A 27,059-nucleotide genomic window follows, 5' to 3' on the forward strand; every position below is an offset into this window, starting at 1 on the left:
GGCTGTGGCACAAGAATCACTTGAACCCAGGAGGCACAGGTTGCAGTGAGCCAAGATCACACCACTGCACTCCAGCCTGGGTGACAGAGGGAGACTGTGTCTCAAAAAAAGAAAAAAATTGTAAAGGTTATTAGATGTCTTCAATGGAAAACCAAGTATTGTTCAGAGCAGAGCCTTCCTGCTATTTGACTCCAGCCTGGGCAACATGGCAAAACTCTGTCTCTACAAAAATTAGGCCGGGCATGGTGGCTCACGCCTGTAATCCCAGTACTTTGGGAGGCCAAGACAGGTGGATCACCTGAGGCCAGGAGTTTGAGACCAGCCTGGCCAACATGGTGAAACCCTGTCTCTACTAAAAATATAAAAATTAGCTGGGTGTGGTGGTGCGCACCTGTAGTCCCAGCTACTCAGGAGGCTCAGGCAGGAGAATCACTTGAACCTGGGAGGCAGAGGTTGCAGTGAGCCGAGATCATGCCACTGCACTCCAGCTTGGGCAACAGAGAGACTCTGTCTCAAAAAAAAAAAAAAAATCCATCAAACTGTGAAGACCCCTGAGACCCTGTCTCTGATGGAGCCCCTCAATCCTACCTCTTCCCCCTCTTCTCCAACACCCAAGGCCACCAGCATGACAAGCCGGCCACATGCCTGGGCGGCTCAGAGAAGCCATGGAAAGGGTTAAGGGAAGGAAAGGCAAAGAGAGGCGGGAAAGAGGGTGGGAGATGAAGACAAGAACAAAAGAGGCAGCTGTGACTCTTTCAACATTTTAAAAGAGATTGAAATTGAAAACGAGATTTATAAAAGGCAACCGATCATGCTTTGCTCCACCCTTCAATAGAAAGAAGTGTTGAAAATGAAAGACTGTTAACCAAATGAGTGCTGCTTTTAGAGTTGGAAGAGAACCAGTCCGGGCCATGTGTGGTGCTGCTGTGCGGTGACTGTGATCCCAAGCAAGTCACTGAACCACTCAGCCCAGGAAACAAGCCAAGCATGCACCTCACAGGGCCATAGGGAGGCCAGCGTGAGACAAGCACGGAGAAGGCTTCGGTGAACCCCAAGTTGCTGCCCGGATCCAGCGTCTGGTGGCTCTCACTGCGACTGTGGTTAGGCGGCCTTGACATGCTGCTGTCACTCCCGCCACTGAGAGAGACGGGAATGAGTATCAAGGATGACCCAGGGCAGGCAGTGGGGTTTCCAGGGCAGGGCCTCTCCTGGGGAAGCCCATCTTCTCCCACCTCTCATGCAGTGAGATTGGCTGTAGCCACTGTGATGGCCTGGGGCACGGATTACACCGTGCTCTGCCCTGCTTGACTGACTTGGTTATATTCGCTCCTCACCATCCCCTCCCTGTTCCTTCTTGGAAATGGAATGGCTGTTCTCAGTACAGCCACCCAGCCCCTGCACCCAGCCTCTGTGCCAAGCTGGCAGGGTAACGAATGGCTCCACCTCCTCCTCGCCTCTGTCCGGAGGGGCTCTGAGCAACCCTCTGCTCACAACCCTCTGTGGTTTCCCCTTATCCTCCTTGGAGCTGCATGGAGACTGCTTGTCCAGACATTGAGATGGCTTTACCAGGTGTCACTCATTGCATTGGGTTCCCTTCATGAATACCCAGGATAATAACTGCACCACTGCAGGGTGCAGGAGGTATCCCCAAATGTCCATAAGTGTACACACATATGTGCACACATGTACATGGGAAACTTTATTTATTTATTTATTTACTTATTTTTGGAGACAGGGTCTCACTCTGTCACCCAGGCTGAAGTGCAATGGCACAACTTCAGCTCACTGCAACCTCCACCTCCCAGGTTTAAGTGATTCTCCTGCCTCAGCCTCCGGAGTAGCTGGGATTACAATATGTGCCATCATGCCTGGCTAATTTTTGTATTTTTAGTAGAGATGGGGTTTCGCCATGTTGGCCAGGCTGGTCTCGAACACTTGACCTCAGGTGATTTCACCTGCCTCGGCCTCCCAAAGTGCTGGAATTACAGGCACGAGCCACTGTGTCTGGCCCAATTTAAAAAAATATAATAACAACTCTGGCGGGGAGTAATGGCTCATGCCTGTAATCCCAACACTTTGGGAGGCCAAGGTGGGTGGATCACTTGAGGTCAGGAGTTTGAGACCAGCCTGACCAACATGGTGAAACCCTTCTCTACTAAAAATACAAAATTAGGTGGGCATGGTGGTGCAGGCTGTAATCCCAGCTACTCGGGAGGCTGAGGCAGGAGAATCGCTTGAACCCAGAAGATGGAGGTGGCAGTGAGCCGAGATCGTGCCACTGCACTTCAGCCTGGGCAACAAAAGCAAAACTTCATCTCAAAAAAAAAAAAAAACAGCAATAATAATAAAAGTAATAGTAACAACTCTGGTAAAACAGACATCAGATGTTTTCCAGTTTTCTTCCCTTGTTGAATGAACCTGGACTGCAGCCCAAGGAGATGTTATCTTTCCCTTGTACCTAGAGATTCCTAAAGCCTCTCTGAAGGACAGGCCACTCACAGCCACATGTAAGAACACCTATCTCTCCATCCAGGACTTCTTCAGCACATTCTCAACCATCAAGCCTCCAGGGCTGTGAAGCATTCGAATGAGAAGTCACCTTGACAATCTTTGACCCCAAGGCCAAGACCCCAACTTTTTCATAGTCACCCCACCAGGATTGTGATCTCAGCACAACCAGGCTCGGCTGTCCTGACAGAAGGGCTACAAATGGGTCATCCTTCAGTTTCTGCATGGAACTTGTCCTGGTGCCAGGGCAGAGCCCCTCGGAATCACCAAATGGACACCTCCTATAACACAGAGTGCCATTCAGGCTACTATTCAGGCTACTATAGCAAAATACCATTAAACTAGGTGGCTTCTAAACAACAGAAATGTCTCACAGTTCTGGGGGCTAAGAAGTCCAAAACCAAGGCAGATTTGGTTTGGTGAAGGCCGCTTTCTGGTTCATAGATAGCCCCTTCCAGCTGTGTCCTCCCATGGAAGAAGGAGCAAGGCAGCTCCCTGGGGTCTCTTTTATCAGGGCACTAATATTCTACCCATGAGGACTCTACTCTCATGACCTAATCACCTCCCAAAGTTGCCACCTCCTAATACAATCATGTTGGGGATTAGGCTTCAACATAGATTCAACATGAATCTGGGGGGACACAAACATTCAAACCACAGCAGAGAGTTTCACAATGAATAGTTGTTTCTTTTCTATATCCCTTACTATCATATAAGCTCTAGGAGCATAGAGATCTGGTCTTGTTCATTTTCTATGTTTAGTTTTAATACAGTTCCTGGTACTTATCAGGTATTCAATACATGTTTGTTGAATGAATGAATGTACCAGGCACTGTGCTGAGTATTGGGAAAAACATGGACCCTCAGCCATGAGACCTCTGCCCTTTGGTAGGAAAGTCTGAGATTACACAAAAAACAACATTCTAAAATAGTCATCCATAAGAAAGGAAAGGGGGCTGGAAGCAGTGGCTCAGGCTTGTAATCCCAGCACTTTGGGAGGCTGAGGCAGGCAGATTGCTTTAGCCTAAGAGCTGGAGACCAGCCTGGGTAACATGGTGAAACCTTGTCTCTATAAAAAATACAAAAATTAGCTGGGCATGGTGGTGCAAGCCTGTAGTCTGAGCTACTCTGGAGGCTGAGGTGGGAGGATCACCTGAGCCCAGGGAGGTTGGGGCTGCAGTAAGCCATGATTGTGCCATTGCACTCCACCCTGGGCTGCAGAGTGAGACCCTGTCTCAAAACAAAGCGGGGGATGGGGGGGGAACTCACTTTATGAAGTGCCTACTACATACCAGGCACATGCTAAGTACTCTGTGAACACTACCTCATTTAAACCCAAAATTACCCTACAAGGCAAATCCTATCATCCTCCCTTGCAGAGGAGGCACCGGAAGCTCAAAGAGGTTATGTAGCTTGTCTGAGGGTATCCCGGGGGTGAGTGATCGACCCTGGACTTCTACCCACCCAGTGCTGCCAGACTTGAAAGCCCAAACTCTTTCCACTTCACCAGTCAAGCTCCAGGAGTGATATAAGGTGTGCCTGTTTGTCTGTCTGTCCTCTGGAGAGAGTAAGTTTCCTGAGGATAGGGATCAGGTCTCATTTACCATTATACCTCCCAGAGCTTAGCAAGTGCCTGTAACATAATACTTGCTCAATAAATTGACTGGTCTTGCAGCCACCTGCAGATTGCACCAGAGGAGATCTAGTCATAGATAGTGAATTGATCATGGTCTGGAACAATGGGGCATAGAGAAGTTCATCTCTTCTGCCCTCATTCCCCCACAGCCTTTATGCCTCTATGTCTCACACATGGCTGTGAGTGGCCTGTCCTTCAGAGGGGCTTTAAGAATCTCTAGGGGCAAGTGTCTATGTTGACTCTTGAGGTGGCAGGATAATGTATGTATGTAGCTTTTGCTATTAGCTCACTGTGTGTCCTCAAAGGGCAGGGGTGTGCCTCATTTATCTTGCCTCCTGGGACAGAGCAGGCTCTCAGTAAAGGTCTTTGGCCAAGGCAAGTGTCAGCTGGAAGGCCCTCGTTGGTGACCATGGTGACCTCTAACCCCCTCAGCACTTCCCCTGAAACTGAAGGCCTCCCACCTGGTATTCCCTTGGCCTCAATGTGGCCCAGGGCTGAGGGGCTCCCCTGACTCGCAGGAGACTTGGGCTCAGCGCTTCTGCTTCACGGGATGCTTTCCCTGGCCTTGTCTCTCCAGGCCATTCATCTTGATTAGGTATTGGCAGCTGTGGATGATTAAACGCCCCGCCATTCTCTCTTGTTTGTTTCTCAGCAAGGAAGTGTCGGAGTTTTCATTCTGCAGAAGGCTTTGACCTTGGCAATGGTCAGAGTGCCCTTGGCACACCTGCCTCAATGCTCCAGTTGTCTGACTGCACAGCCAAAAGAGGCTGATTAAGGAAAACTTTGAGTCTTACTCTCTCAGGCAGCAACAGGGGGGCTTTCTCCAGCTGGGGGAATTGAGCTGTCCATCAGCACCTCGGTTTCCATGGAACAATCACCTCTCATGGCCACCTCTTCCTAGAAACCTTGATCGCCACTCATTGCCACCTCTTCCTGGAAGCCTTCCTGATACACAGCAGCCCCATCTCTACCTTGATGTTCTGTGGTTGTTTATTCTATGGTTGACGTGTGTCAACCTCCTCTCCCTCCACACAGCACACTGAACCTGAAGAGTATCCTGTGCCCTGAACATGCATACAACTATCAGCTCCAGGTGCTGCCCACCCTAAGGCGGGAAGGGGCTCCTCATTTCCCTCTCCTCGAAGGTGGCCAGCCCCATTCTCAGGAGGCAGGTCTAGGAGGCAGGTCACTGGGCAATTTCTGGGAGCTTGAGCACTGGCTGCTCCCATGCTCCTGATGTGGGCACTCTGCTTCAGTGGCTAGATGAGGACTGGAAGAGACGAGACGAATGAGGACACAGATGAGGGGACAGGAGCATAAATTTAACCTGAGACTGAACCTTCACCTCCATCATCGTGGGTAGGCAGGAGCCACTCTCCATTATCTGGGGATCGGTAGACTTTGACTTGTAACTTTGGCCCAACCAGCCAGAGTAGGTTAGACTAACAAGCTTAGTTATTATCCCCACAGAGCTGGCCCCTGGGGGTGTTGGTGGGAATGCCACCAGCCAGGAAGCAGCCATCCCACCCTGATGGGAACACCTCCGTGGCACTGGCGCATGGGCCACCTCTGTAGGCCTATAGCTGGCCCCATCACTCACACACTTGGGAGCAGCTAAGGGCAGACCAATGGATTGAGTCCCTAACAAGCCTGGAACTGTAGGGCAAGAAGAGAGATGAGGGGCAGTTTGCACTGAAGGCTGGGTGTGGTGGCTCAATCCTGTAGTCCCAGCACTTTGGGAGGCCAAGGTAGGACTGCTTGAGGCCAGGAGTTGGAGACCAGCCTGGCCAACATAATGAGACCCTGTCTCAATTTTTTAATTAAAAATAATAATAATAAAAGAACTTGCACTGAATTAGAGCAAGATTTGAATCATGGTTCTATCGCTTACTAGCCAGATGACCCTAGACAAGTTTAATAATCTCCCTGAACCTCAGTTTCCTGTCTTATGAAAAAGAGACCTTAATATCCCATTTGTGGGGTTGTTATGACTAAAAGAATGTATGTAAGCATCAGAACAGTGCCTGGTCCATAGTGAGCATTCAACAAATGATAGCTTTATTACTGCCATTCCCTCGGCCAGTCATCCAACACTTATTTATTTAGAGACTTCTATGTGCCAAGAATATGAGCTGGATCTTAAAAGCTCTTAAGAGTTACTGCCATGGGGCCAGGCACAGTGGCTCATGCCTGTAAGCCGAGCACTTTGGGAGGCTGAGGCGGGTGGATCACCTGAGATCAGTTTGAAACCAGCCTGGCCAACAGTGAAATCCTGTTTCTACTACAAATACAAACATTAGCTGGGCATAGTCGCCGGTGCCTGTAATCCCAGCTGCTTGGGAGGTTGAGGCAGGAGAATCGCTTGAACTCAGGAGGCAGAGGTTGCAGTGAGCCGAGATCGCGCCATTGCACTCCAGCCTGGGTGACAAGAGAGAAACTCCGTCTCAAAATAATAATAATAATAAGTTAATGCCATGGTTCTCCTCTACTCCCAACCCCAAGTGGAACTCACCTGTCCTTACTGACAGCTGATGTGATGCGGTGGTCCAAACTCTCACACCTGTCAGTCAGCCCTAGAGGGTCCAGCCCCTCCCATGTAACTCAGTCATTCAACAACCAGTTACTGACTGCCTGCTCTGTTGCACCATGCACTGTGCTAGTGCTGAGATGGGCTGGAAAAGAAAACATGGTCCTTATACTCTAGTCCTACCACTTACTAGGAGAAATTGACAATAAACATGTTGGCAAAATAATAGGTGAGTAACACACGCTATGCTTTTGCCTTCCCTGTTAAACCCATTTGTGATCCTAACGGGAGGCAATTCTAAGCCAAGCTGGGGGAGACAGGGGCCAAGATATGGCAGGACCATGGGAGTGCGGACTTTGGAGGACCCCTTGAATCACACCACACGGAGCCCTGCCCCTCGGGATCCCTTAACATCATAGAAGGGCCCAGACCAACTTGTGTTACCCCACTCAGCCTGGTTGGGAGCATGTGATCAAGGCCCTCACTGTTCCTCCCAGAGCTCCAGCATCTTCTGAAGTGAGTCTGTGCCTTGCAATTACAGCCTTTCCCTGACCCCAGGAAGCCGTTTGCAAGCCTCCTGATGAGCCCAGACTCAGCCTTTGTCCCCTCCTCAGGCAGGAACCCGACTTGGTTTATACCACTATTTGCCATCCTAGCTTAGTCACTCACAGTGGGAGGGCTGTCCCAGTTTGAAGAAGGGCAGATCACAAATGTCAACTGGCTGGAACCCAAGTGCCAGGTTCTTGCCAGAGGCACTCCTTTTACACCAGCCTGCACAGTCTGGAGTCCATAATGAAAGAGGCTGACAGTCCATTAGCAGCAGAGTGGTCTGCAGGGCTCAGAGGAGAGGAGCTGTCATCCCTCTCACTTCAAGGGCTTTCGAGGTGAAATCAAATCTGTGAGTGTGTGTGTGTGTGTGTGTGTGTGTGTATATACATAAAATCTTTTTAAAAAAGAATATCAATCACAGCTATTCCTGTTAAGATGGGTAGACAGTCAACAGTCTGACATCAAGGAGAAGAAATGTCAACACAGCTCTTGTACTCTGTCCTCCCAACCCCTGGGGCAGGTCTGAAAGACTATCACGTAATAACAGAACAACTGAATCACAGGATTGCAAGACCCTTAGAGGTCTTCTCATCCAATGCCTTTCTGATGTGACTCTTCACACCCATGTTCCTGACGAGGAATCATCTTTTCGCTTGAATGCCTCTAGTCACAAGGAACTCACCCCTAACTGAGACATTCTGAACATCCCACTCGCTGATTCCTCTAATGTCTAAGAAACCTTCCTGATCTGGCCAGGTGCAGTGGCTCAAGCCTGTCATCCCAGTACTTTGGGAGGCCGAGGCAGGTGGATCACCTGAGGTCAGGAGTTCAAAACCAGCCTGGCCAACATGGTGAAACCCCATGTATACTAAAAACACAAAAATTAGCTGGGCATAGTGGCACGCACCTGTTAATCTCAGCTACTCAGGAGGCTGAGGCAGGAGAATCACTTGAACCCTGGAGGCAGAGGTTGCAGTGAGCTGAGACTGCACCACTGCACTCCAGCCTGGGCGACAAGAGCGAAACTCCGTCTCAAAAAAAAAAAAAAAAAAGAAAGAAAGAATGAAAGAAACTTGCCTGAGCTAAGAGCTTCAACTTGAGGACACATAACTTCTACCCATTAGTCCTAGTTTTACCCTTTGAAGCCACACACAAAAAAAGGTTAAAAAAAAAAAAAAAAAACACTCCAACCCGTCTTCCCGAAGACAGCCTTCTTGTGACTCTCCTTTCCAGGCTGACATGGCTTTATGTGCCCCACCCATCTGCTAACCGCATTCTGGACAAGATCCACTTTGTTGATAACATATTCAAAGTGTGGTTCTTATACTGAGAAATGGAAATCTCGACCACAGCCGTTACCAATGCAAACACACACACACGTGCACACACATGCATATAGAAAGCAAGCTCTTGTAATTGTCTTTTCATCCGTTCCATTTTTTTGTTTGTTTTTTGAGATGAAGTCTCGCTGTGTCACCCAGGCTGGAGTGCAGTGGCGCAATCTTAGCTGACTGCAACCTCTGCCTCCCGGGTTCAGGTGGTTCTCCTGCCTCAGCCTCCCAGGTCGCTGGGATTACAGGTGTGCACCACCACGCCCAGCTAATTTTTGTATTTTTGTAGAGACAGGGTTTTGCCATATTGGCCAGGCTGGTCTGGAACTCCCGACCTCAAGTGATCCACCCACCTTGACCTCCCAAAGTGCTGGGATAACAGGCATGAGCCACCGTGCTTGGCCCAATTCCATATTTCATAGCATGTTGTCAAATGCCTTGCTGAAATCCAAGTATATTATATCCACAGCATGTTCTTGATCTCTCACCACATTGATTCTATTAATATCTAGAGAAAAGAAACAAGACAAGAAAGTGCCCAGGACTGGCCCCAGCCCAGCATGAGAGGAATGACCCACACAGGGATGGGCAGAATTTCTGCCTTCCTTATTCTGGATGCTAATTCTCCTGTTAATTCTAGCTCAGATCACATTAACCTGCATGGAAGTTGGAGCTCATTACTGACTCAGACTAAGCTTTGGCCCAGGTCAAAGGCTCAGGTGTTGCTTTTTTTTTATTTGTTTATTTAGGAGACAGAGTCTCACTATGTTGTCCAGGCTGGAGTGCAGTGGCGCGATCTCGGCTCACTGCAACCTCCGCTTCCTGGGTTCAAGAGGTTCTGCCACCTCAGCCTCCCAAGTAGCTGGGATTACAGGTGCTAATTTTTGTATTTCTTTGTAAAGAGAGGGTTTCACCACGTTGGCCAGGGTGGTCTTGAACTCCTGACCTCAAGTTATCCACCCGCATCGGTCTCCCAAAGTGCTGGGATTACAGGCATGAGCCACCGCGCCTGGCCTGGTGGTTTTAATACAGGAGTAACGGAAGCGTTAGTAAGACAACATAGGACATATTTATATCTTTTCCCACCCAACTCCAGAAGAAGCCACCACCAAGCTTCCAAAGGTCCCCTGAGTGGGATTCAGCGCAAAGGTCCTGCAAACGGTAGAGAAGAAGTAAAATGCTTTGAGTAGGGGAGGTGGATGGGGCATTATCATAAGTAGAGTGGTAGTGCTCCAAGACTGGGCAGAAATGTGACTGGAGTAGCAGGAATCTGTGCCCCACTGGTACTTGTCACCAGGAAGGAGCATTGTGAACCCTTCTAGAGGAGCAGTGTCCAAGACAAGGGCAGATTCCAGGGCCAAACCCCAGCATCCAGTAGCAGAGAGGTGGCCTTACAAATGGTAAGCAAAAATCCCTGGCTCTGGCCCCACAGAGGCCAGGAGTCCTGGGTGATCCCAGACAGATGGGAGGGTACTCAAGAGGTAGCTGGCATTGAATTTTCAGCCACCTGACTGGGGAGTAGAATAAATCTGACTCAAAGAAATAAAGGCAGCCAGGCACGGGAGCTCACGCCTGTAATCTCAGCACTTTGGGAGGCCCAGATGGGTAGATCGCCTGCAGTCAGGATTTCGAGACCAGCCTGGCCAACATGGTGAAACCCTGTCTCAGCTAAAAATACAAAAAATTAGCTGGGCATAGTGGCGGGTGCCTGTAATCCCAGCTACTCAGGAGGGTAAGGCAGGAGAATCGCTTGAACCCAGGAGGCAGAGGTTGCAGTGAGCCGAGATTGCGCCACTGCACTCTAGCCCGTGTGACAGAGTGAGATATATATAAAATATATATACAAAAATTAGCTAGGTGTGGTGGTGCATGCCTGTAATCCCAGCTACTGGGGAGGCTGAGGCAGGAGAATGGCTTTGAATCCAGGAGGCAGAGGTTGCAGTGAGCCGAGATCGCACCACTCCATTCTAGCCTGGGCGACACTGAGACTTGGTCTTAAATAAATAAATAAATAAATAAATAAATAAATAAAGACAAGTGATGTCAGATTCCAGAGTCACTGAGAAAACTCATACCCCCATATCTCCATGGCTGTCACACCATGGCTCTCCCCCTCTCTGATGTTTATGCTGTTGATTTTGGGACCTCAGTGTATTGCTTTGTATTTATTCACACTACATTTTTCTTTTGACCCATCAAAGCAGGCTTTTGATTTATGAGGCTCCTAATTGTCATTTTGTAAGCTCTTCCTCCAAGGTTCATGAAACCTTTCATTTTGGCTGCCTCATCCGAGTCATTAATAACAGGTGTTGAATCCAGCTGAGCAAAGGGCAGAGGGCAGGGCTCCGACTGCTACTAAGGGCTCCTTCCCAGCTGCCACTGACGTGCTGATCAGTTAGCTCTCTCCCACCGCCTGCTCAGTCTCTCAGGAATTTATCTAACTCCACTGTTATCCATCCCACGTCTCTCTGCCTTGTTCATAGGATATATTGTCCAATGCCTAGCTGAAATTCACATGTACTCAATCTACCTCATGTTCTCCATCTAGCAGCACAGTGACCCTATCAAGAAAAAGAAAAATGAAATGAGGTTAATCTGGCCTGACTGCTGACTGGCTCTTGGCAAATCCACTGTAGCTACATGCAGCCGTCAATGCTTTTTTTTTTTTTTTTTTTGAGACATGGTCTCGCTCTGTCGCTCAGGCAGATGTGCAGTGGTGTGATCATAGCTCACTGCAGCCTCGATCTGCCAGGCTCAAGCGATCCTTCCACCTTAGCCTCCTGAGTAGCTGAGACTACAGGCATGCACCATCATGCCCAGCCAACTTTCAAAATTTTTTTTGTAGAGATGGGGTCTTACTACATTACTTAGGCTGGTCTCAAACTCCTGGGCTCAAGCAATCCTCTCGCCTTGGCCTCACAAATTACTGTGATTACAGGCGTGAGCCACCATGCCCAGTCCCCACTGCCTTTTCTAAAGGCCCATCGAATCTGGTCAAACCCTACCCAAACTCATCACCAACGACCAGGTGCCCCTCCGCACAGCCTGAATGTCCAATGTCACTGCCTTGGTCTCCCTGAGATTTACAAATCAGAGTTCACAATCAGAGAGTAAGTATGAGGAAAGCAAAAACCAGAAGCCAGACCACTGGTGAACATTTTCTTTCTTCTCTTTTTAATTAAGAAGTCTAAGGAAAACCTTCATTGACTCAGGGAACATAATACAAATTATGGTGACCTGCATATAAAACCTGGCAACAAATTTGGCCTTTGGGAACGTTTATATATAAAAATGTGCATTAAAATCCGCACCAGGGCACAGTGCAGAACTGACAGCCCCGATGGGAGTGACCACCAAGGCATATGTGATCCGTGGACGCAGGGAGCCCTTGGTCCTCCAGCCTCAGGGTGAGCTCTGCATGAGAATGGCCTACTCCAAGGAGAGGTCAGAAGGCAAAATCCCTGTGAGCACCAAAATGCCACAAGCCTGGTGTGAAACAAAAATGGTGCTGGGAAGGACAGGGGAGAAGGTCATCTTTCTTCCCCTTGTCTCTGGGCTCTGCCCACTATTAGAAGATTCTGGCTCTCTGCTAGACAAACCACCTTTGATTTAACTTTAGAGGAACTTTTGCAATTTTCAAACATGTTCTTTTCCAAGTAAACCAATCAATTCGAACTCAAAGTTCCGTATCATAATTAGCTTGATCTGAAAGGTTAAGAACTAGTTCTTACATCATTTTCTGCAGGCCATGACCTTAAATACCTACTGGAATGGCTATAATCACAACAGAAAACAATGATGACCATTTCCAATCTATTTTAGTCCTGAATCAAATGCAACTGAGTAATTCTGGCCCAGAAATTACACTTCACAGACAATGCAATGAAACGTAGCCAGGATAAATGCTGGAATTGCCCCGCTCTGAGTGTGATCTCACTGAAGCCCTCAACTACTTTTCCACAAAGCCCTGGGGAGAGGCCGGGTCAATATTGCACATCTGTCTTCAAGGATGAAGACACAGCCCCTTCACTGGCAGGGCCCATCACTCTGGCTGAACAGACCTCAAGACTGTTTGTCCAGTGGCTATTCATTTACTGGGTCCCTGCTCTGCTCATCCTGTGGCTCTGTGGGAAGTGGCAGCTGTCTCTGACTCGCTGCTAAGCTATTGCTCAAACAGTCTGACTCCACAGATGGGAAACACACAAATGGGAACACCATAGAGGTGGAGAGGTGGAGGGTGGGTGTGGGGAGCATCAGAAGATGCAATTGGGAGGGAAAAGCCCTGTGGGCTTCGAGTATCCCACAAGGATGGCAGTGCCTCTACCATTTCAGGGCTCCTGATAGTTACTGAAAGGGCTGGGAGTCCTTCCTGTCACTCTACTACATTCAACAAAGGGAAAACAGCCACCCTACTGATTCCTATCCAAAAGCAGTGATTTTTCTCAGTTGCCTCCAGAGTGGTTTTTTTTTCCCTCCCAGTCCTTGGCTTGTCTTGCTGCAGGGTAATCTGACACTTTTCCTCAACTGCGGCAATACGTGAAAGGAGAGAGGAACAAAAGCATCTGAATCACAATTTAGGCAAAAAGCTGACAGCCACACAGGCTGTTAATGAGGGACTCTCTCTGTCTCAGGCAGCATATCTCAGGACACAGGTGCTGAGAATAAGAGACAGGTAGCCCCTGTGTTAGTGAGGCCTGGCACTAATCATAGCACATCCTACGAGACCAAGAAAGCAGGACGACACTCTGCCTAGTTATTAGGGTCTTTTCGGGAGAGGAGGCCAAACTGGGCAGCTCCTTTACAAAGTCTGGGGACATTTTGTACAGAACAAGGAGGAACTAAGTCCACTTCACTGCAAAGTGACCTGAGAACACCCTCTAGTGGAAATTATTAATAAAATAAGGACCATGCACCTAATTCACCTTCTGATACAAGACTGGTTTTTAAATTGAAAAAACAAAAAACAAAAAACAGAAAAACAACATATTATCTTTAAGAACACAAAAACAATTTTTAAAAGGCAGGAGTTCCCACCCATGCTTAGTACCGTGACTGCCAAATCACATTCCTTCCTCGGAGACTCTGACTTTAATGTATTCTAAGAAAGGGAGACATGTCATGGGGGGAGCTACTTGTCCCCTTAAATTTTGGGCAGACTGCCTGCTGGTGCCAGAATGATGCCAAAGACGTAGAAAAGTCCCAGCAGGAGGTTGAGCTTGGCAGTCCTCTGGGGCAGTTTGTTGAAGGCCTGGCTTCGGAACTGTCTCTCAAGGGAGAAGGCCATGGGAATGGTAAGCAGGGGGAGTGCCAGGCTGATGGTGCAGTGTGTGGCCAGGATGCTGAAGACCAGGTAGGGCAGGAAGAGCAGCGTGTTGTAGAGAATGTAGGAGAACGTGGGGCCGATGAGGATGGCCAGTGTGACGATGCCAGCCTCCCGGTCAGACTCCATGTCCCTGGTGTTGTTGGAATGGAGAATGGCCTCGGTGCTAAGGGCGAGGGGGATGGCATAGACCAGTGGGAAGATGGCCAGGGACCCCACCTGGATGGCGTAGGCAAACATCACAGCCAGCGGGCCAAAAGTGATGAGGATGATGAGGTCTCCCAGAGCCACGTATTTGAATCCAATTCCTGCGGCCAGAAAATCCAGAGAGTTGGTATGAGATCAAGGCTGGAAATTTAGGGACTGTTCACCAGTGAAAAGGCAGGCCACTTCTGGCTGAAAATGGTAAATCCTTAGACTGTGCAGGTGGGCACTCATTTTGTCCCTTAACCCCACAGTGCAACTTCTGATTTCTTCTCCAATGACACAGGTGCAGAGAGAATGCCCAGTGAGGCCTCAAGTCCCTCTTCTCAGGTTCATACCCAAGTTTCCCTTCCTATTGTCCCTCAACAGAGCTCTGCAACGTAGCACACTGGGCACCCACTATACTCTTAGTTCAATGGGAGAGCCCAGCAAGGATCTAAAGGTCTTAGAATCCAGTTCTTTGCTGTCTTTCACCCTTCACCAACCCCTGCAAGACCCTGTGAGATCAATCCCTCACAGAATAGCCACTCTGGCCTTCTACTTTTCCACCTCCTTCCCCTACAATCTCAAGGCATCTTCTGGTTTTAAAAACCCCCAGTGAATCTCAGTGAAATTTCAGGGTCCCTAAACGTGCACCCCTGCAATAAGCAAAACAGCAAGGACAGGAGAGTCATAATGCTGCTTCCCTCCTCTGTCTCCCATGAGGTTGAAACTAAACCACCCCTACCTCCTGTTTCTGTCCTGCTCATCTACTTCAAAGCCTGTCTAATCCACTTCCTTCAAAACTATCCATTCTCTCCATCCCCGGGGCCACCCTCCATCCCCCTTACCCCATTCCCAAATCTACCTCATGGTCATCTTATGCCTGGGATACTGCAACATCCTCCAAACTGGTCTATCAGCTTCCCATCTCATAACCCCTCCCCCTTCCATCCCTAATCTAATCTCTAAAAAGGTGTTAGAGTGAATCTTTAAAAAATAGGAATCTGGCTGGGTGGGCACAGTGGCTCACACCTGTAATCCCAGCACTCTGGGAGGCCAAGGCGGACAGATTGCCTGAGGTCAGGACTTCCAGATCAGCCTGGCCAACATGGTGAAACCCCATCTCTACTAAAAATACAAAAATTAGCCAAGCGTGGTGGCACACGCCTGTAATCCCAGCTACTCGGGAGGCTGAGGCAGGGGAAATGCTTGAGCCTGGGAGGCAGAGGTTGCAGTAGGACAAGATCATGCTACTGCACTCCAGCCTGGCAGACAGAGCGAGACTCCGTCTCAAAAAAATAAGAATAAATAAATAAAGGAATCTGACCACCCCCTCCCCCAACATACACTTAAACCCTTATCAACCACTTATCCTGGGGATAAAAGTCCCAGATCTTTAACCTGGCTCACCTGTGGCCCAGCCCTACCTCTCCTGCCTTACCTTGAGCTCTCCTCCCCTCTTCACACAGACTTCTTCCAATCCGTCAGAGCCTTCAGACACCCCTCCCTTGGCCTGGCTAAATCTACCCACCCTTTAAGACTTTAAAGACCATTCCCCAGGACCACCTCCTCTCACCCCTAAGCCACATTTGATCCCCTTGCAATATGCTCCCATGGCAATCTGCTGCCATGTTCAGAAACTTCATCATGCTTCTAATTAATCTCCACCTTTCTCACTAAACTGTAAGTTCCATGAGGGCAGGACATGTGTCTGGCTTAGTCACAGTTCACTGCCCAATACTTGGCACAAGGGCCGAACTGAACACAGAGCTACAGTAACAAGCACCTGGAATTTGGGATCAAGGTCAGGAAAAATCTCCCACTCAGACCGAAACAGGTAAAGCAGTATGGAATGAGTGGAGCTGCCCACTGAGGGAGGTGACCCACGCACCTATTGCTACAGAAGCTTAACAAACTCCAGTTCTAACCAAGCTACAAGATGTGGACTCAGGATCAGAAAATAAAGCTCTGGTTATGCATTTTAACCAATCTAAAATGACAGAAGTTCCCACTAGCCACAGGAATCAAAACGAAATAAAATGACAGATAACAACGGTCTTTAGAGGCTCCAAAGCCATAGGAGCTAAGGAACAAGATCCAGCCCAAGTTCACCTTCACATCAGCAGCTGGGGTTCCTTGGTGCTAAATACGCATCCTTAGTTCTTTAGAACAAAGTATCTCCAGGGAAGGGCATTTAAGGCATGGTCACTGACACTCTCCAACATTCAGCAAGCTAATTCTGCACCCTCAAGCCATATTTTTTTCCTTCTATTTGGATAATTTTTATACCAAGCCATGTTTTCATAAATAATTTGGTTGTATGAGGACACACCCTCCAGGAGGAAGTTCCCTCAAGCAGAGCACGAGCTCCAGTTCAGAATTAGTAAACTGACATCTCTTGCAGTATCTCACACATTTAAGGGACTACACCCGCCCAGAGATGATGCTGGGCAGGAATACTGCCAGCACAGACCTAGCCAGTTTCTCTACAGCTGCCCACTCTTGTGCTTGTTTTCTCAGCTCCCCAAGTGACTCCACGGGTCTGGCTGTGAAAGAAAATGCAACAGCACTACAGCCCTGACCTTTGGCTGGATTCTCCAAGAACACTTCCTTAGATCACTTGGCAAAAAGCAATGTAAGCTGCCAGGTATGGTGGCTCACGCCTGTAATCCCAGCACTTTGGGAGGCCGAGGCAGGTGGATCACCTGAGGTCGGGAGTTCGAGACCAGCCTGACCAACATGGAGAAACCCCATCTCCACTAAAAATACAAAAAATTAGCCGGGTGTCATGGTGCATGCCTGTAATCCCAGCTACTCGGGAGGCTGAGGCAGAAGAATCACTTGAATCCTGGAGGCAGAGGATGTGGTGAGCCGAAATCGTGCCATTGCACTCCATCCTGGGCAACAAGAGCAAAACTCTGTCTCAAGAAAAAAAAAGGCCAGGCACAGTGGCTCACGCCTGTAATTCCAGCACCTTGGGAGGCCACAGCGGGCGGATCAACTGAGGTCAGGAGGTCAAGACCAGCCTGATCAACATGGAGAAACCCCATCTCTACTAAAAATCCAAAAAAAATTAGCCAGGCATGGTGGTGCACGCCTGTAATCCCAGCTACTTGGGAGGCTGAGGCAGAAGAATCGCTTGAACCAGGAGGCAGAGGTTGCGGTGAGCAGAGATCACATCATTGCACTCTAGCCTGGTCAACAAGAGCTAAACTCTGTCTTTTAAAAAAAAAAAAAAAAAAAAAAAAGTGATGTAAGCAAGGTTGAGCAGAGATCTCTGTCCCCACCCCAAAACCAAGAGCAACCCACTCTGGGGAGGAAAAAGAGCTGGTTATCTGACATAAGAAAACAGTAGAGCCCTTGGGGAGAAAGCTGTTTCCTAGCATTTGATACATGGCCCAAGGCTCATGTGCTCTACCTGATTCAGAGACGTGGCCCATCTGGGAATTTCCTTTTAGGCATTCCTCCTCTCCCAACCCCATTTTCTGAATGAGCTTACACAGTGAAATACTGGGCCAGTTCTCCACACGGCAGCCAGAATGAATCTGTTAAGACGTAAATCAAAAAGTTGGCAAGACGCAGAGCAACTGGAACCCTTGCTGGTGGGAGTGTAAAGAAGTACAACCACTTCAGAAAACAGTTTGGCAGTTTCTCATAAAATTAAACATCATCTGCCCTGTGACCCAACAATTCCACTCCTGGCATTTACCCAAGAAAAATGAAAACAAATATCCACAAAAAGACTTGAACATGAATGTTCAGATGTAATAGCCAAAATATGGAAGCAATCCAAATGTCCCTGAACAGGAGAATGGATAAAAAGAAGTTGTGGTATGTTACAATGGAACGCTACTCAGCAAAAAAAGGGAAATACTGATACACACAACAACACAATGAATCTCAAAAACATCACGCTGAGCAAAAGCCAGACGAGAGCTCAGACTGAAATAAATACACATACATACACAGATAGTTCACAGTGAAAGGTTCCATTTATATGACCAGGCAAATCCAGTCTGTGTGAGAGGAATCAGAACAGTGGTTCTTTTCCTATCTCTGGATGGGGGCAGGGAGTGTGGGATTGACAGGCAAGAAGCACTAGGAAGCTTTCGGGGGTGATGGACGTGTTCTGGATGATGACAGGGGTGTGGGTTATGCAACTGTATACATTTATCAAAATTCATCAAGCTGCAACACTAAAAATCTGTGTATTTCACCGTGTCAATTATATGTCAATAAAAGTCAATGTTTAAAAAATCTTAAACCAGATTATGTCACTATTCTGCTCAATGTATTTCAATGCCTTCCCATTTGTTCATTCGATGAATATTTACTAAGTAATATTACATGCCAGGCACTGTCTGGGTGCTAGGGGTTCAGCTAAGACCAGAGACAGAAATCCCTGACTGCAGGGAGGGAGCTCGCAGTCTAAGGGGGAAGATAATTAACCAGTTACGTACTTTATATGGCACGGTAGAAGGTAACATGTGCTATGAGGAAAACTAACGCAGGGAAGAGCAGCAGGGGGGGTATCAGGTGTGGGCACGGAGTGGGTGTGTAATTTTAAGCAAGGTAGAAAGCAAGGCCTCACTGAGCAGCTGACATTTGGGCAAATAGGTGAAGGAAGTGAGAAAGTGAACCACGTGGTTAGAAGCAGGAAAAGCATTTCAAATAGAGGACGCTGCATCTACAAAGGACCTGAGGGAGGGGCAGGAGGGGCTGGGAATGCTCCTGGACTAGAAAGGGCAGTGTGGCTGGCCCAGGATGAGCAGGAAGAGAGGAGGAGGGTGGGTCAGAGAATTGGGGGAAGGGCAAAAGGTGGGCAAAGAATGTAGGGCCCTAGGGAGTCACTGTAAAGACCCTGGCCTTTACTCTGAGCGAGATGGGAGCCACTGAAGAGTTCTGAGCAGGACTGAACAGGGCTGCCCTATATTTTAACAGAATTACTCAGATGGCTGAGTGGGAACAGCTTGAATGGGACCAGAACAGAGGTAAAGGGACCAGTTGGGAGCCTGCCGCAAAAATCCAGGGACAGATGATCACAGTGGTGGCTGAGCACGGTAAGAGGTGGTCAGATCCTATATGCATTTTGAAAGGAGAGTCAACAGAATTTGCTGATGAACTGGATGTGAGATGTGGGAGTCAAGGACGATGCCCACGGCTTTTGGCCTGAAGAACTAGAATGAAGCTGCCACTGAACAAAATGGGGAAAAAGCTGTGGGTGAAGCAGGTTTCCTTAGGGAGAAGATCAGAATTTGGTCTCAGATATGTTAAGCTTGAGATGTTTGTGAGACAGTTCTAGAAGTTGCTGAGTAAGAAGTTGAATATGAGTCTGGAGTTTAAGAGTCACTAGCTCAACAGATGGCATCTGAAGCCATGAGCTAAAATCACCAAGGGAGTACATGGAGATAGAGAAAAGAGGTCCAAGGACTGAGCCCTGGAGGTTGGGGAGCAGGACTCGTTAAGATTGCCATGACAGAGACCCTGCCTAACTCATCAACTGTGTCTCATGCCCCCTCTGGCTCACACAGACCTTTCAGTAGATCCTAGCCAATGTCACACTCTCTCCCACCCACCACATTTGCACTTAGTGGTCCTTCAGCCCTGGAGGACTCAGCATCGCAATCAGACTCCAATTCCACCCCGTGGCCAGCTCCTTATCCTTCCGTCTTCAAGTCCTAGTTTAAACGTCACTTTCACAAAGACAGCCTCTTCCCTTCACCACCACCTTGTACTTTCTATTACACCACCTCATTGATTTCCTTCACTGAACTTTTTACAGTTGGCTGCCAGGCCACCACAGCCTTTTGGTTTTCCTCTTACTCCTCTGGATGCTTGCTCACATCCCCTTTACCTGTGCCTTTTCTTCTCCCACCTCTAATGTGGGAGTATCCCAGGGCTCAGACCAGGACTGACTTTTCTACCAACACTCCCTCCCTTGATGACCTCACCCAGTCCTACAACTTCATCTATAGGCCAATGACTCCCAAATATGTAATCTCTAGCCCAGGCTTCTCTGAACTTGAACTACCCATTTGACATCTTTGTTAGGAGATTTAATAGACATTAAGATGTCCAAAGTTGGCCAGGCGCAGTGGCTCATGCCTGTAATCCCAGCAATTTGGTAGGCCAAGGTGGGTGGATCACCTGAGGTCAGGAGTTCGAGACCAGTCTGGACAACATGGTGAAACACCGTCTCTACTAAAAATACAAAATTAGCCAGGCATGGTGGCGGACACCTGTAATCCCAGCTACTTGGGAGGCTGAGAATCACTTGAACCCGGGAGGCGGAGGTTGTAGTGAGCCGAGATCATGCCACTGTACTCCAGCCTGGGAGACAGAGTGAGACTCTGTCTCAAAACAAACAAAAAACAAAACACAAAACCACGAAGTCAATCTCTTGCTTTTCCCCCAAAACTTCTTCTATCCCCAGCCTTGCCCTTCTCACATGATGACATCACTCCAGATGGTATCTTCCAGTTCTCAGGTCAAAACCTTTGAGTTATGCTTATGCAGCTATTGATAGGCAATGGTACAATTAACTGGGGCCTTAAAGATGATGAAGATAAGACATTTACAAGGTGGACAGGCATGATTATTGGGCCACCAAGGACAAACTATGAAAAGAGAATATAGGCTGGGCATAGCAGTTCACGCCTACAATCCCAGAACTTTGGGAGGTCAAGGAGGGCAGATCACGAGGTCAGGAGTTTGAGACTAGTCTGGCCAACATAGTGAAACCTCATCTCTACTAAAAATACAAAAAATTAGCTGGGCGTGGTGGTGTGCACCTGGAATCCCAGCTACTCGGGAAGCTGAGGCAGGAGAATCACATGAACCCAGGAAGTGGAGGTTGCAGTGAGCCGAGATCACGCCATTGCACTCCCGCATGGGCCACAGCACGAGCCTCTTTCTCAAAAAAAAAAAAAAGAATATATAGCCTGAAAATAGAAAGTGGACCCAAATACCCAGAAGCTCCCCCATCAGTTAGATTTGTAACAAGAATTAATATGAATGGAATAAATAACTCCAGTGGGATGGTGGATGACCGCAGCATACCAGTGTTAGCAAAATGACAAAATTCATACAGCATTAAAGTTGTACTTCAGGAGCTAAGACGTCTAATGATGTCCAAAGAAAATATGAAGCTTCCACAGCCACTGGAAGGACAAACATACAACAATTAATTTTAGTGGATCTCAAACTTGTCTTATATCAACAACCTTCTACTCGTGTTAATGTCTTGATTAAATATCACAATGCAAAATACCCACACATTAAATAAAAGAATTGCAGCTGGTAAATATGACCTGGACATTTGTAAGAATATATTTAATATATGTACACCCATTATGTTTTCAGGTAACAGTAGGAAAAATGCAACCCAATTTTTTTCTCTTGTTAAGGTACTGTTATTTAAACATAAACTTGGAGTACTTGAAATATAATTCAGGTTTACAAGATGAAAGCGTGGTAAGAAGTGTCAGATGGCAGTGGAAGCATGTGTGTTTTTAAAGACTAAAAATCTCAATAAAGAAAACAGGGCTGGGCACAGTGGCTCACGTCTGTAATCCCAGCACTTTGGGAGGCTCAGGCGAGCAGATCACTTGAGGCCAGGAGTTCAAGACCAGCCTGGCCAACATGGTGAAAGTCTGTCCCTACAAAAAATACAAAAATTAACCAGGCGTGGCAACATGCGCCTGTAGTCCCAGCTACTTAGGAGATTGAGGCAGGAGGATCGCTTGATCCCGGGAGGCAGAAGTTGCAGTGAGCTGAGATCGCACCACTGCACTCTAGCCTGGGTGACAGAGTAAGACCCCCATCTCAAACAAAAAAGGAAAGAAAAAAGAAAACAGAGGCCAGGCGAGGTGGCTCACACCTGTAATGCCAGCACTTTGGGAGGCCAAGGTGGGCAGATCACCTGAGGTCAGGAGTTCGAGACCAGCCTGACCAACATGGAGAAACCCTGTCTCTACTAAAAATACAAAATTAGCAGGGCGTGGTGGCCCATGCCTGTAATCCCACCTACTTGGGAGGCTGAGGCAGGAGAACTGCTTGAACCCCGGAGGTGGAGGTTGCAGTGAGCTGAGATTGCGCCATTGCACTCCAGCCTGGGCAACAAGAGCAAAATTCTGTCTCAAGAAAAAAGAAAACAGAAATGGCATGCTTTATCCATCTTGCTTAGTAAAAGAGAGCTGCAGTTGAAATTGTTTAAAAAGTAGCAGGTATTGGCCAGGCATGGTGGCTCACGCCTGTAATCCCAGCACTTTGGGAGGCCAAAGGAGGGTTGATCACTTGAGGTAAGGAGTTAGAGACCAGCCTGGCCAACATGGCGAAACCCCAACTTTACTAAAAATACAAAAGTTAGGGCCGGGCGCGGTGGCTCATGCTTGTAATCTCAGCACTTTGGGAGGCCGAGGCGGGTGGATCACGAGGTCAGGAGATCGAGACCACGGTGAAACCCTGACTCTACTAAAAATACAAAAAATTAGCCGGGCGTAGTGGCAGGCGCCTGTAGGAGAGGCTGAGGCAGGAGAATGGCGTGAACCCAGGAGGCGGAGCTTGCAGTGAGCCGAGATTGAGCCACTGCCCTCCAGCCTGGGAGACAGAGCGAGACTCTGTCTCAAAAAATAAAAAAAAAAAAAATACAAAAGTTAGCCGGGCGGGCACCTGTAATCCCAGCTACTCGGGAGGCTGAGGCAGGAGAATCACTTGAACCTGGGAGGCAGAGGTTGTGGTGAGCCCAGATCGCGCCACTGTACCACAGCCTCGGCGACAGAGCAAGACTCTGTTCAATTAAAAAAAAAAAAAGTAGCAGGTACAATGAACACTGTCACAAATGTGTTTATTTTATTTTTTATTTTTTTGAGAGGGAGTCTCGTTCTGTTGCCCAGGCTGGAGTACAGTGATGGGATCTCAGCTCACTACAACTTCCCAGGTTCAAGTGATTCTCCTGCCTCAGCCTCCCAAGTAGCTGGGACTACAGGCATGCACCACCATGCCCAGCTTATTTTTGTATTTTTAGTAGAGGTGGGGTTTCACCATGTTGACCAGGCTGGTCTCAAACTCCTGAACTGAGGTGATCTGCCTGCCTCAGCCTCCCAAAGTGCTGGGATTATAGGCAAAAGCTACCACATCCAGCACAAATGTGTTAATTTTTGAAGTGGTGTGGGTGCTGACTACTAGTAGTATGAAAAATATGTTCCTGATTGCTTTGATACCTATATTATAATAAAAATGTTGGGGGAGAGTTGATGAATTTCTGTTAAAAGCTGTTCATGTGTGTTACATGTAACAGACATGGTAAATATTTGCTTACAGTCTTTTTTTTAACAAACTATGCACTTAAGGTTAAGTGACATCAAAAAAAAGGGATACGTACATGGATATATAATTTTGAAACTAAAGTTGGTCTTTTTTTTTTTTTTGAGATGGAGCCGAGCTTGCTCTGTTGCCCAGGCTGGAATGCAGTGGCATGATCTCAGTTCACTGCAACCTCCGCCTACCAGGCTCAAGCAATCCTCCTGCCTCAGTCTTCCAAGTAGCTAGGACTACAGGCACATGGCACCACACCTGGCTAATTTTTGTATTTTTAGTAGAGACGAGGTTTCACCATGTTGGCCAGGCTGGTCTGGAACTCCTGATCTCAAGTGATCCACTGCCTTGGCCTCCCAAAGTGCTGAGATTACAGGCATGAGGCACAGCGCCCAGCCCAAAGTTAGTCTTAAAATGTAAATAAAATGTGGAATGTGTCCAAGAAAAAAAAAACCTTTGAGTTATGCTTAAACTCCTCTGTTTCTCTTTACCTCACATCCAATCCATCAGCAAACCCTGTCTACCTTCAAAGCATATTTAGAATCTGGCTACTTACCTCTTCCACTACCACCGGCTAGATCCAAGCCACCAAACATCGCTTGCCTGGATTACTCAAGAGCTTCCTACTTGGTCTTCCTGCCTCTACCCTTGCCCCACTCCCCTTGATCCATTCTCAATACCTTACCCAGAGCAATTCTTTTAAAACATTGTATCACGTCACTCCCTTGCTCAAAGTCCTGCAGTGGCTCCTCCATTCCAGAGCCAAGACCAGTGGCCTACAAGGTCTATAAAATCCGTGTGCCTCCTTACCCTCCCCAAACATACTTCTCTTACTTTACCTCCCTTTACTCTCTCTTTCATTCACACACTGGACTCCTTGCTGCTCTGTAAGCTCTTTGGACACATTCCTGCCTGAAGGCCTATGGCACTTGCTGTTGCTTTTCCTGAAATGCTCCTCTCTCAGATATCTGCTTGGCCAACTCCCTCACCTCTTACCTCCTTCAATGTACCTCAACTCAAATACTACCTTTTTAAGGCACAGTCTCACTCTGTCGCCCAGGCTGGAGTGCAGTGGTGTGATCAGGACTCACTGCAATCTTGACCTCCTGGGCTCAAGCAATTCTCCTGCCTCAGCCTCCGAAGCAGCTGGGACCACAGGCAAGCACCACCATGCCCAGCTAATATTTTTTATTTTATATTTTATACAGACAGGGGTCTATGTTGCCCAGGCTGGTGTTTAACTCCTGGCCTCAAGCAATCCTCTCGCTTCAGCCTCCCAAAGGGCTGGGATTACAGACATGAGCCACTGCACTCAGCCAAATGTTACCTTTTTGATGAAGCCTACCCTGATTAAACTACTTAAAATAGTAATCTGTGTCCCCTTCTTTGCTCTACTTTTTTTCCCCATAGCACTTATCATCTTTCATATACTATAATCAGGGTGATCAATTCAACCTGACTTACCAGGAACTTCCCCGGTTTTAGCTCCAGAAGTCACACATCCCACTTAGTCCTGTCGCCTTAGTCCTGAGCAAACCAGGATATTGGTCACCCTAACTATAATTTTCTATTTTTATTTTCTGTCTCTTCTCATGATAATATATAAGTTTCACAACAGCAGGGATCTGTGGCTGCTGTGTTCACACAGAACAATGCCTGGCACATAATAGGTGCTCAATAAATAGGGCTTACTCACCTGCCCATCACTACCTTAATCAGCCTCTTGCAAAAAGTCACCTAGCAAACTAGCTAGAAGTAATTATGTGTATCATTTTGAACTCTTCAAATTTAATTCTACTAATATTTGAAACTGTGGCATTATAAAGTATGAGTGATAAAAAAAAAATGAGACACAAAAAATGTCCATATAGGCCGGGCATGGTGGCTCACGCCTGTAATCCCAGCACTTTGGGAGGGCAAGGCAGGCAGGTCACGAGGTCAGGAGTTCAAGACCAGCCCGGCCAACATGGTGAAACCCTGTCTCTACTAAAAATACAAAAATTAGCCAGGCGTGGTGGCACATGCCTGTAGTCCCAGCTACTCGGGGGAATGAGGCAGAAGAATCGCTTGAACCCGGGAGACAGAGGTTGCAGTGAGTCGAGATTGTGCCACTGCACTCTTGCCTGGGCAACAGAGCAAGACTCTGTCTCAAAAAATTTTTTTTTTAATTTAAAAATGTCCTGACGGGGCGAGGTGGCTCACGCCTGTAATCTTAGCACTTTGGGAGGCTGAGGCGGGTGGATCACGAGGTCAGGAAATCAAGACCATCCTGGCCAACATGGTGACACCGTCTCTACTAAAAATACAAAAATCAGCCAGGCATGGTGGCGTGCACCTGTAGTCCCAGCTACTCGAGAGGCTGAGGCAGGAGAATCGCTTGAATACAGGAGGGGGAGGCTGCAGTGGGCCAAGATCGCACCACTGCACTCCAGCCTGGGCGACAGAGTGAGACTCCGTCTCAAAAATAAATAAAAAATAAATAAAAATAAATGTCCATATAAATTTTTCAGTCATGCCCTACGTCCATAAGTCAAACCAGGATCTTCTCAAATCACTGTTGCAAAAAATTCACATCACCCACAATTATAGACTTCAATTAAAGTGGCTTAATTTAGAAAGCCACCTTTGACATCTCTGTAACTCCTTTACGAAGCAGCAGTTTCCAGTGGACGCGACTAAGACCTGCAGCACACAGGACAGGCCAAATCTTACCTCCTGTGTAGAGAAAGGAGCCAGACAGGCCTCCAAAGTAGATGAGAGCCAAGTGCTCCAGTTTCAGAGGGGACAGGTAGTAGAGGCAAGCGGCACAGACGCAGCCCAAAGTGTAGAGGAAGACTCCGAACCGGACGACATCCTGGGGCTCCAAGATTCGGTCCACAAGTGTCCTGTCATCACTCTTTTTGTGGTCAATGCCCTTGGAAAAGTCATAGTAAGTGTTGACCAAATTACCGGCCCCGTGCACAGCCAGGACAGCCACGGCACAACCCACCAAGAGCCTGGGATCCAGGACACCGTGGGATCTGTAGGCAAGGGCACTGCCCAGGGCCACCGGTGTGAGTGAGGCACTGAAGCTCCAGGGCCTCAGGGCCAAGACGTAGGAGGCACACTTCTGCCTCCAGGAGCGCTGGGGGAACCTATCTTGCTCCGGACAGTCGTTCCCCAGCGGGTCCCTGTCCCCAGCCTTGACAGTCTCTCCCGACAGAATGTTAATCTTCTCCCCCAGGACCTGAGAGGCCGCCATGGAAGCTCCACGTGGCTGAAGTAAACTCTAAAAGTGAGCCACGCACAGTGACCGCCCGGGAAGGAGGAAGGACGGGGCGGGGCAGCCGGGCCCGACCTTCCTTTGGTTCCGCCCCAGGACAGGGCTGGTGTGGCGGCAAGGTCCGGGGGCAGCAGCAAGCGGGTCTTACACCCCACGAGGCCCAGCAGTGCCGCCCCTACTACCCGTCACCTGGGCGAAGTCTGTCTCCGGCCCCCAGCCACGCGTTAGAGCCCACGGCCGAGCCGCGGCTGCCTTCTTCAGGCCACCAGGGCCGCCATCTTGTGCGCCGGCCTCTGGAGGCCCGCCCGGAAACAGGTGCCGGCGGCGCGGGCCGGACCGGAGGGTGGGCTGGAGGGCGGGAGGAGGTGGGGCCGAGCCAGAGGCGGGGAGAAGGACGGTGAGGGGTGGGGGGCGGGGGCCTGGTC

General features: G+C 48.4%; 1 protein-coding gene and 1 pseudogene across 2 annotated transcripts; one reads left to right on the forward strand and one right to left on the reverse strand.

Moving 5' to 3' along the window:
• Window positions 1-695: 695 nt before the first annotated feature.
• UBIAD1 (UbiA prenyltransferase domain containing 1) lies at window positions 696-27,059 on the reverse strand. Of its 2 annotated transcripts, XM_055261653.2 has the most exons (3): window positions 26,085-26,965; window positions 14,091-14,179; window positions 696-5,414 (listed from the first exon to the last, which is right to left on the reverse strand). In XM_055261653.2, the coding sequence occupies exons 1-3, from the start codon at window positions 26,611-26,613 to the stop codon at window positions 5,397-5,399; spliced, it is 636 nt and encodes a 211-aa protein (XP_055117628.1). In that variant the 5' UTR covers window positions 26,614-26,965; the 3' UTR covers window positions 696-5,396. The 2 variants fall into 2 exon arrangements, with proteins under 2 accessions (XP_055117628.1, XP_055117627.1); XM_055261652.2 differs by lacking the exon at window positions 696-5,414 and having other exon boundaries at window positions 11,703-14,179; window positions 26,085-27,059.
• On the forward strand, window positions 19,009-21,545 carry LOC129472688 (ubiquitin-conjugating enzyme E2 variant 2-like; annotated as a pseudogene).

This window comes from Symphalangus syndactylus, chromosome 22 (genome assembly GCF_028878055.3).
Source record: "Symphalangus syndactylus isolate Jambi chromosome 22, NHGRI_mSymSyn1-v2.1_pri, whole genome shotgun sequence".
Classification (NCBI taxonomy): Eukaryota; Metazoa; Chordata; class Mammalia; order Primates; family Hylobatidae; genus Symphalangus; species Symphalangus syndactylus.

Coding starts and splice junctions, on each gene's coding strand:
- UBIAD1 (XM_055261652.2), bottom strand. CDS start 26,613: ATGGCGGCCTCTCAGGTCCTGGGGGAGAAGATTAACATTCTGTCGGGA. Junction 14,180..26,084: donor CTCCTTTCTCTACACAGGAG/GTAAGATTTGGC, acceptor TTCTGGCCGCAG/GAATTGGATTCAAATACGTG.